Source organism: Dreissena polymorpha, chromosome 7, assembly GCF_020536995.1.
Source record: "Dreissena polymorpha isolate Duluth1 chromosome 7, UMN_Dpol_1.0, whole genome shotgun sequence".
Lineage (NCBI taxonomy): Eukaryota > Metazoa > Mollusca > Bivalvia > Myida > Dreissenidae > Dreissena > Dreissena polymorpha.
The window spans coordinates 30,942,158-30,952,935 of record NC_068361.1 but is presented as its reverse complement, the minus strand read 5'-3'; the positions used below and the strand labels follow the sequence as shown (position 1 = coordinate 30,952,935).

Below are 10,778 nucleotides of genomic sequence, written 5' to 3'. Positions count from 1 at the left end.
AAGAACAACTTAAGTTTTCCCTAACAAGCTTTGTGAACATTGGCCCATGTCTATTTTAAAGAAGCTCCACAGAAATTAGGCGTAATACTCTCTGAAATATAAAACACACAGAAATTTGTAACTAAGCATACATTTATGTGTGTGCTACATGTACCTTTTTGTTTATGGGGCAATACAATTATTAATAAGGCATACACACACAATTCACAATAATTAATATCACATAATGCATTGAAATTTTTAATATGTAAGTACCTTGTGTAAAATACCATGATGCTGTCATCGTTCCACATTCCCACAATTAGTGCGCCAGATTGATTTCTGTAGCAGGCAGAGATTGGGCTTTTGACACCATCTTTTCCTGTCACCACAGTTGCCAGTGTCGCTAGATATTTACCATTATCGTTTACCTGGACGATTGCGTTTGGGTCTGACATACCTCCACACACCAGAACTTGTCCATTGTCTGTAACATGCAGACCAGATGGGACAGGTTGGGCTAATTCAGGATTCCTCTTCAGGACATGGATGTTCTTTTCCGAGATCAATGTGCCATTACTGGCGATTGTGACTAGCTGGTTATATTCCTCATTTATCAAATATATCCTGTCTCCATTTGGATTGACTGCACATGCCATGACGGTTCCTGTAATTACAGCAACAAGAACATGTTTCATAATAATACAGTAAACTCATATTATAAGCATGTTTGTAGCTTTATCACATACACCAATTTTGAGTTCAAGTCCTTGGTCAGATACAGCTATGACTTAATACATTTGACAACGCTCATAGCAATATTGTTTTCACAGCAATATTGTTTCCACAACCTAAGCACCAACATTTCTATTTTAATATTATAATATTAAGAAACGTAACGATGTAAAAAAAAAGACATTTCATAAATTTTACCCGAGGGGAAGGATTTGAATTTCATAACAGAGTGTTAAATGTTTGCAGTCAGTCTATGTCTGTCGTCCATCATCGGTTGCATAAATCGTGCATTTGCGCCACCTCCTATTCCTAGCGCCATCTCATTAGCACTGGCGCCATCTCTTTTGGAAGAATGCAACATTATCTATGATGTGATCAAGATATTGTTTTGTGAATGCAACAACTTGCATATGTTGAAAAAAAATCGTTTTATGTCTTTAGCGATTTAATTGGATGGACAGTTGCTCGTCAAACAGGCAAAACAAATTCGATTTGCTTTTAAAAACTCGACAATGTCAAATCTTATACAGGTCCTCACGTTTCCATTACATCTTCGCACTACATTAACTGATTTTTAAACGATGCTTAATATGTTGAAAAAAAATATAAAACCTATTCCCCCTGTAGGATTCTCGGTTTATTTAAAAAAGTACTGTCCTGAGCGCCACCTCGGAAGTATCATTGGCTCGTTTATTAATGCATCTAAAAAAACAGGTGGCGTCCGTGATTAACGGCCTTGTACTCGGTGGATGTTAGTCAAATATTTGCGGCTTAATGATCTTTATGTGTAGTGCACATTTATTTGAATATAATAAATATGGCAACAAATGTACCAATAAGATAGATCTAATTCACGTTTGTGTAAAAATAAATAGTATTTGTATATATTATACACTATTGAAAAATCCCCCACTAGTTAAAGCAGATTCCTTCATATGACATGAAGACACACGAATAAGCGTGTCTTTTTTTGCCTCACATTGTCTGTCATGAATTTTACGAAAACAGTCATCAATGTTGACTTATACTTCCATTTAATGATAGTTCATTAATTTTCCATTACATTCCTTGTTCAAATTCGTGTGTTGTTTAAAATTGTGAAAATTAAAAGTTGAATTATATCGTAAACTCTCGCTTTAAAGATTAATAGAACATCTCATCGAACATGGATGAACTTTTTTCTATTTGAAAGTTCACCTCTTATCGTAAATTTTACCTTTAAACCTTCAAGCCATTGTGTACACACCGGTTTTATTGACCTGTGTCCTAACGCGAAAGGAATTGTGGGTAGCATCTCTTTTACGAGTGAAAAGTGAAAGCGAAAGTTGGTCAGGTAATCGTGCTTCTGATTATAGCTATCAGTCTTAATAGATTCAAAATCACAGTACAACATAATTAAATAACATTTCTTAAAACAACATTCCGTTTTAAACATATTATAAAATACGATTTTCTTTCATTATTAAAATTTAATTCCTACGCAGAACAAATTTGGTGGAAGCATCATTCCCCAAACCAGGGGAATATGATGCGTCTTCGTATAGAGGTGACAATAACGTAGTGACGTCACCATCTATGTATAGAATGCCTTCAAGTCTGATCGAGGTGGCTAGCATACCATCTCATTTTATAAACCTCCTACAAGCAGATATCCTCTAGCATGGTATGTCGAGATACCGTTAGTGCTTTACAGATTTCCCACCTCATGTACTTATTTGAAATTCACATCACAAGCAGATCTCCTCTTTCATATTAATGATTTAAAGCTTCATGAACACATATACCAAGGGTTTCAGAGAGGCATTTTAAAGATAAGTCTGTGATCAACGTTCACACGATTACAAATGCCTATACATTGATAGTGTGTGATAGTGCTTTATGAAAAGATTATTATTTAAACAACCAAAACTCTATTTCAAAATGTCCAAATCAAAATCAAGCGTAATCCATATTCACTATCTTGCTAACACTGTAAACTTCCTGCCTACAAATAGCTATCTATTTCAATAAACGATCAATTGTTAGCGCACATGCAGAGACATATATTTTACTAATACAAAACAATGAACCTTGCAGCAAAGTGATGTGTGTCTGATTAAGATTTATTATTTACATGTATATTTGACAAAACATTGGAATAAAGATTGTTCACCAAAAAATAATGGACAACAGTATCATATATAGATTCTTAACAGTAAATTAATTTTTCTTAAATACTGATGAAAAAGAATAAGAAAAGACGATGTGCTCAGTATATGATTATCATAAATTTAAATGTGACATACCTTTATCTTTGAGTGAAGGGATACAAGTGTCAAACCGGATGCACATTCTGAACATTTTAGGGAGGTTATTGTTAAATTGACTGATGAATTAAAATCATACTGCTAAGACAAGCTGATCGAAGCATGATAATCTTTGAAATTTGACCTATTAATGTGAACTAGACATTTGAACAAATGACAAAGGTTTTGCACGTATCATGCCAATCTCAATTTCAGAAAATTGTTAATTTATTTTAAAATTCCCTTATGAATGACAAAGTGACAGCCATAATCAGCTGTGTTATTCCTATGTTTTTATGTTTACCTCTTAGTGTGGTCAGGTGACATGGGTCGTACACTTAGCACACTGACTCCAAATGGTGACCCATTTAAAATGTCATAATGAGTGATAACGTTACATTGAAAAACAGCTGTACTGCAAAAAGTATTTAACTGATCTTTAAACTTTGATCTCGAAAACAAATATATTTGTCTTACACAAAACATGGTGCTTCCACATGGTTTACTTTTGTTATTTTTAAATTGGCTGATCAATATAAAACGCTGACAAGTTTTGTGTGTGCCAAAAAGTGTTTTTAGGGAATATATGGTATCATTCTGCAAAAGGAAGTAACACGATATTTTTTAAGTCTGAAGATTGTTCACAAATACCTGAGCTGTTAAAGGTGACAAAAATGGCGTCTAATTTTGAGGCATCTATTTCCAAAGAATCTGATTTAATCTATGACATTGAGTGACATTTGTGTGGAAAATGAGATAAACACACAGGCGGATATGTACTGTGAGAAATGTTCAAAGTTCTATAGTAGCAGATGTATGCAACACCACAATCAGCTCTTTAAAAAGCACACTGTTTTGGGAGAGAAGATCTGGAGAAGTGGCCAGTTACTAAGGCAGCAGAAGATCCAATAGAACTATGTAGGGAACACAAGGGCAGGAAAATGGAAGTGTTCTGCGAGGATCACAATGTCTCTATACCTTGTCTATTCTCTGAGCACAAACTGTCAAAAGTGACTGTCAAAAACCCTTTCGAGATGACCCCCGATTGCAGACACCTATAAATAGATACGTGTGTCGAAACTGCTCGACTTGGATAGGAATTGGATGCTTTGGGCGCTTTGTTTACATGCATAATTATCATACTTATACGTGCTCGATTTCATTCAAATAGGACTTCAATTGTATATAAAAGAGTTATCTTTCATCCACGAAAAAAAAAGAGAAATGTGTCTAACGCAATTGTTAAATTTGCTGCGAAAATGCAAAACACAGACCGGAACTGGTTGATTGACTGTACAGAATTATTAATGCATATACCATTTTTATAAGTACTTAAATAGTGATAGTAACTGGTGATTCACTTTGTGTATGTAAAAAGCATGGTTCAAAGTTAATCACAAATGACAGTGATGTTTTGGAAATAGTATCCTTGACAATGAAGAGTGCTGTTACTCTTTAGAAATAGGATAAAGGATCTACATGTGATATGATTTTAAAATAATAACAAGAAGTCAATAACATTTGCTCAAATCTTGATTATGGGCTTGACATTATGGCGACATGTTTTAGTTCAATAAAAACCTGCCTTAACAATTTTAGTGAGTTCATGAAATTGATCAACTAATAATGTTTAAGTTTAAAAAATCTCTCAACAATAGTTGCAATCCGGAACTTAACATATTTGGAAAAACACGTCTGATACAAACTACCGATTGTAGTACCGTTCAGATATTTATATGTGATACGGAATGCGACTTTTGTTCTCCAAAAACTAAATGAAAAACAAAATCATGAATAGATGTTTTTTCAGCTAGATAAAATACAATCTCATCGTCTTGCTTCGGTTACACTGTAATATATCTTTTGGACATGTCCGCCAATATTTACAGCATTCAATGTTCTCCATTATTGCAAGAATGTGTTTTGATTCCAGTGCACGCATTTTAATCATTGAGCACATCTTCAGAATAAAGATACATGGTTGCAAAACATGAGCAAAGAATGCTCAAAAGTAACGGAAATCTTTATGCATATCTCTTTAATACGATTTAACAAAGACAATTCACGCTCTATATTGATACACATTTTTACAAAAGCATATTTATGTGTTATAAACTGCAATACATTAACCTAAATTTAAAGCAATCTAGCAATCATGTACACACGAAACATATTTAATGGTTTTCTCTGGTTTATAGGCAAATCTCAGTGATTTGCAAACAGTGAAATATAACAGTGAATGTTTTCAATAAATTTAACTGTTTACTGTGAAATGATGTTGTTATTTTGACGTCATAACGTCATTATTCCATCGAACATTTCCAGATAATTCCTTTTTAAATGTAAATAAACATTTCAGAAGCATTAATTTAAAAAAAAGGAAATTAGTTTTGTGTGTGTGTGTGTGTGTGTGTGTGTAGAATGTCGATTTTTATTTACTAGTCATCATAAAAAATACATGTACATATTTTACCTTGTGGCTGCGCCACGTATGAAAATATTTATTCTCTGATCGCTCATCAATTTAATTTGATAATATACTGAAACCATCAAATATTCTCTACATAATACATACAAAAGCCTACTGATACATATCATGATGGGCATTCAACACCAATATTTTCAGCAACCTATACATCCATACAAGATTTTTGTGATTTCAGTGCTGCTGTTCCATCCTATCCTAGAGCCATCCCTAGCTGAGGACCGTACATGTTCCTAATTATTAAACCCACATTGTGCCAGTGCAACCATAGACACCATTAGACATAAGTCAAAGGTAAACAAACTGCTAAAGAACACATATAATGCAAAGGCAATTAATCACATAGACAAATACACTATTCGCTTTAATTATGAGACTAGCTATCCCTAACGTAAGAAAAGTATATGATTTCTTTTCATGATCATGTATATTTGTGCTCACCATGTATGTGTTTCCCTATATATCATACTTAAGATATGAAAAATTGACAATTTAGATATAATCACAGTTGTGTCTATTGTTGAAAAACACGGTAAATGCTTAATGTACAAGCTCTACAGTTTGCAGTGGTTGTGGTACAGGTGAAATCATATAGTTTGACTTACAAAAATGTAAAAATATGTTTGACATTTTAGATCAAGTTTTATGCCATTTAAATATTGTAGAATAAATTGCCATTTCAAATATTTAAATACTTCATGTTAAACACATGAATGCTGCCCTTGTTTCACATTTCCACAATCAGTGAGCCAGTTTGTTGACTGTAGTAGACAGATGTCGGACTTTTGACTCCATCTTCTTCAGTCAGAACAGTTGCCAGTACCTCTATCCCATGTTTGTCCACCTGGACAATTGAATTCGGAGACACGCTCCCACACATCGGGACGTTCCCCATGTCTGTTACATGGAGGCCATGATGGGCAGGTTGGGCTAATTCAGAACTCGTCTTCAGCACATTTAAATCCAGTTTGGAGATCACTGTGCAGTGGATAGTGGACAGTGTGATCAGCTGGTTACTGTGCTCATTTGTCAAATATATCCTGTCTCCATTTGGACTGACTGCACATGCCATGACTGTGTCTGTAATGACATTAAAAAGAACATGTTTAATAGACATTTGACTCAAAAGATGATTATACGTTGTATCCCCTATACAGATGTAAAGTTCATATCCTGTTCAGATCCCCATATTGTTCAGTTTATTGAATGTGGGTTGTAAATATATTGTATCAAAATAACACATTTTTATGTATAAAAACTGATTTTTCTGAGACTAGAGCTTGAACTTCATCTTTAATGGTGGATAATTAAACATTTGAAGGGTGTGATGCAAAAGTTTTGATTAACATTAAAGTTATATAAAGAGGTCGTCTTGAATCAGATAGTTTCCTTATCCATAAAACAGGCTGAAATGTGATTGATACCGTCGTTTTTACAGTTTTGTTAAAAATAATGTGAATACCATTTGATGTTTTAAGAAACTCGTGTTCTGTTATAATTTCCATTGTGGTTCTTGATTATGCCACCACCTGCTTAGAATATGAAGCATTGCTGTGATTAAAAACAGCCGGCTTGCTCAGTTGGTAGAGCGTTTGACTGCATATCCAAAGGTCATCAGTTCGAATACCAGCATGGCCTTATAACTTGTACGGGAATTGGTAATGCTATTTAGTATGTGCGTTTAATACCGGTAAACCAGCTGACTTTTACCATGCTTTTGTTATGTTAAGTTTTCTTTTCTTTCGCATTTTCAAATCTAGACCTATAGAACACAATGTCGTAACAAACTTCTAAAAAAAGATACTCAGGTGAGCGAAATCGGACCATGTTGCTTCTCTTTTGTCTTGTAGAGAACATAACTACAAAGTGAGTGTATGTGTGCAAAGAATGACTAGAAACATTGAGAAGATTAAAATGATACTCCGTCTTAAGATAAAGGGATCTGCTATGAAGTGCAAGAAACAAGAACCGTAACCAGTGTTTTTCACTATTGTGGAAAAGGGGCCGGAGCTCTGTTGATTGGGATTGTATTCACACATACATTGAAATATTTAGTAGTTGTGTGTTTTGATGCTGGCAAATACTGGCAAATACTAACAATTTCAATTAAAAGGTTTTCAACATTTTATTTGTTAAGGTTTAACTAATAAAGCTGGATAATAATTTTTTTTGGAAACCTTTAATTCGAAAATTGGGCAGTCATTTGGGACTGGGGCGGAATTTTGCTTCCCAATTTGACTTTAAAAATAACAATTCCGATACTTTTGTCTTCGATATTTTTGGAGTTATTATCTCTTGATCAAATGATTACATTTTTCGTAATGGACTTGCTTGAAGCATTCACAGCAACAGCCGCCAGCCTGAAGTCAATTGTGCATATGGATAATGGCCTATCAGGCAATTCGCAGTGGGCCACCACGCTGTAGCACTAATCCAGCAGCTTTACCTTCTTGTCCGGAATTACCCGGAAGCTGTCTCGCAGATTCCTGTTATAATGGATAGGTATAAATCATTTTTCATTGTAACTGAATACTCTGTTGTTAGTCCCTCAAGCGTGATGTAGTTTTGATCAGACTGTACGGTTGGCTTGTTCACATCACTTGTAAGGCTTGAACGGTCAAGCTGACTAGTTAAACTTGATGCAGATATGAGTTCCAGTTTTTGCTCGGTCACATCACTTGTTCTGCTATCATGGTCTAGGTAACAGAAAGAACGTAGTTCTTGATTGGACACCATTTTTGGTTTGGTAACATCACTTGTTCTGCTATCATGGTCAAGGTGACGGGTAGAACTTGATTCTGGATTGAACACCAGTTTTGGCTTGGTCACATCACTTGTTTTGCTGTGATGGTCAATGTTACGAGTAGAACTTGATTCTGGGTTAAACACCAGTTTTGGCTTGGTAACATCACATGTTTTGCTTCCATGGTTAAGGTGACTGGTAGAACTGGATTCTGGATTAAGCACCAGTTTTGGCCTGTTTACATCACTTGTTTTGTTATCGTCGGTAGACTGGCTGATTGAAATTGATTGTGTGTTGTTCACATCACTTAGGATTTCAATGGCAGCGTATTGAGATGAGCAGTTTACTGGGAAATATACTTCTGAGTGAGTTTTTAAGCTAGTCTCAGTTGATGATTTACTTACTTGGCATACTTTTCCTAATCCTAGAAGAGTGGATAGAGTCTCTGTGAAACGAGCATCAGGTTGTAACTCTATTTCAACCTCCTTCTTTGCAGGCATTCCTTGTAGAATTGATTTTGCCTTTAACAAATACTTGTGGCAATCTTTGCACGTGACTTATTGTAAGGTATCGCTCTTGCTGGTTATTCGTTGCATATTATGGTGTGTATCATTCATGTCCTCAATAACCTGTTTACAGACCAGGATATCATCCTGAAAAGATGTCCTTCAGCCGAAAGTAAAGCGTCTAACTCTGTGACAGTATTACTTTCCAGTGTATCAAAATATTCATTGATTTCCTCTTTTAATTTGCGCTTTTTTGCCCAAATTTTCTTGTAGGATTTCTCGAGTGACTGTATACTTTCCACTACGTCTTGCTTCTTGTGTGCCAACTCCCCATGTAAAGTGTCAAGTTTTGCTGTCAACTTCTCAACATCTGCTTTATGTTTGAGTGATGGCACAGTATCAGATATCAGTTTCACATGGCGGCATTGTCTGTTAAAATAAAACATTTATGACATTTTTAATAAGTTCTTGTATTAACTTTTACTATCATGAATGAAATGTAAAGATGAAATGTTAAGGTCGGATTAATAGTTTGATACTGATAATTATGTTCATATTTACTGAACATTTACCGTCAATAACTACATACAAAATGCGTGAAGAAGCCTCAGAATAATTGATTATTAACCTCACAAGTACCCTTACATACATTTATGGGAACTTGAGCCAACGTGGGATAAAAATCTTTGTCAGGAAATTCCCATGAGGATGGGAATGATTTTGATCTGGGACCTACAATCTCCAGCCCATGTTCGTAGTAAAGCTGGCCCAAATACTTACTCATCAACACTTGTAAGAGTTTGAAGTGGAATCTTGCTGAATAAAGAAGATAGACATTGCTGTACATTAATTACTTGCTGATGGCTGTACACGTGGCAAACTGTGCACAGCAACTGATCATGGTCTTCATATAACAGCTGCAATGTCTCACTCTTGTGATATTGACATTTCTTTAATGCATAGTCTGTTCTCTTGGTAGTCGGCCACTTTGTAGAGTTTTCTCTTCCAAACAAGATGTGTTTTTTGTACATGTTATTATGGTGATTCAAACAATAGTTACAGAAAAACTTTTTTCACAGTAGAAATCAGCCTCATTGTTTATCCTATTCTCATCACAAATTCCACAAGGATAGTCATGGGTTGTGTCTGATCCTTTGTAAACTGCCTCAAATTCATATGCCATGTCCGTGATCTAATTGATTAACGATGTTAGTCAGTAACTGACATTTATATTATTGTAAACCTCACTATCCACATTGAGGTCTTGAATTTAACTGAACTGCAACTAATCAGTAACTGATAATGTGTATAAACTTGAGTATGAATGATACTTTTCTTATCTCTTCTCACGCAATCTGTACATTGGCATAAGCATGTACATTGGTGTTTAACTGATAAAACTTTAATATTCAAATGCTGTGATGAACACACAATTTATGTGGTTTTCTAACAGCAAATCCGATGGCTTTTTTTATAATTGTATAAATAGACTTCTGAGGATAATACATAAAATCGAGTTGTCCCAGACTAGCCAGTGCAGTCCATCTGACACTTTTGTCCTAAACTGGATTTTTGTGAGAAAGAGATTTCTTCAAACGTAAAAATCCCATAAAAGTGGAAAGAATAGTCTCTGATTAGCCTGTTTGGAATGCACAGGCTTATTATCTGGCATGATTATTTACACTCAAGCATTAAATCTTTATGTGTGGACTACACATGATATTCTGGCATGATATTTTATGCTCAAGATTTAATCTTATTGTATGGACTGCACAGGCTAATCTGGCATGATAATTTATGCTCAAGCATTGAATCTTGTGGTGTGGACTGCACAGGCTAATCTATATAACACTCAAGCATGAAATCCCATCTTCAATGACCTGATATGACCTACACCACAATTTTCTGACGTCATATATTGAGATATGCAGCTTTCTTACAATCAAATGTCAATAGATTGGTATTATTAAACGATTTGCTGTATGGTATCGCTTTGCTTAGAGCCAAGATGTGTTATTTTATTATCTTGCAGAAAAGAACATGGT

The 10,778-nt window shown here is 34.9% G+C and overlaps 2 protein-coding genes across 4 annotated transcripts; both read right to left on the bottom strand.

Annotated features, from left to right (window-relative positions):
- LOC127838375 (uncharacterized) lies at positions 1 to 646 on the bottom strand. The gene is made up of 2 exons (XM_052366088.1): positions 256 to 646; positions 1 to 91 (listed from the first exon to the last, which is right to left on the bottom strand). Exons 1-2 carry the CDS (start codon positions 636 to 638, stop codon positions 76 to 78), a joined length of 399 nt encoding a protein of 132 aa, XP_052222048.1. The 5' UTR covers positions 639 to 646; the 3' UTR covers positions 1 to 75.
- A 3,942-nt stretch (positions 647 to 4,588) lies between these two features.
- On the bottom strand, positions 4,589 to 10,002 carry LOC127840105 (uncharacterized). 3 transcript variants are annotated; one of them, XR_008030412.1, is made up of 3 exons: positions 9,514 to 10,002; positions 7,796 to 9,162; positions 4,589 to 6,564 (listed from the first exon to the last, which is right to left on the bottom strand). XR_008030412.1 is itself a non-coding variant. In XM_052368544.1 (2 exons), exons 1-2 carry the CDS (start codon positions 9,578 to 9,580, stop codon positions 6,212 to 6,214), a joined length of 420 nt encoding a protein of 139 aa, XP_052224504.1. In that variant the 5' UTR covers positions 9,581 to 10,002; the 3' UTR covers positions 4,589 to 6,211. The 3 variants fall into 3 exon arrangements, 1 of the variants encoding a protein (XP_052224504.1); XR_008030413.1 differs by having other exon boundaries at positions 7,931 to 9,162; XM_052368544.1 differs by lacking the exon at positions 7,796 to 9,162.
- Between the last annotated feature and the right edge of the window lie 776 nt (positions 10,003 to 10,778).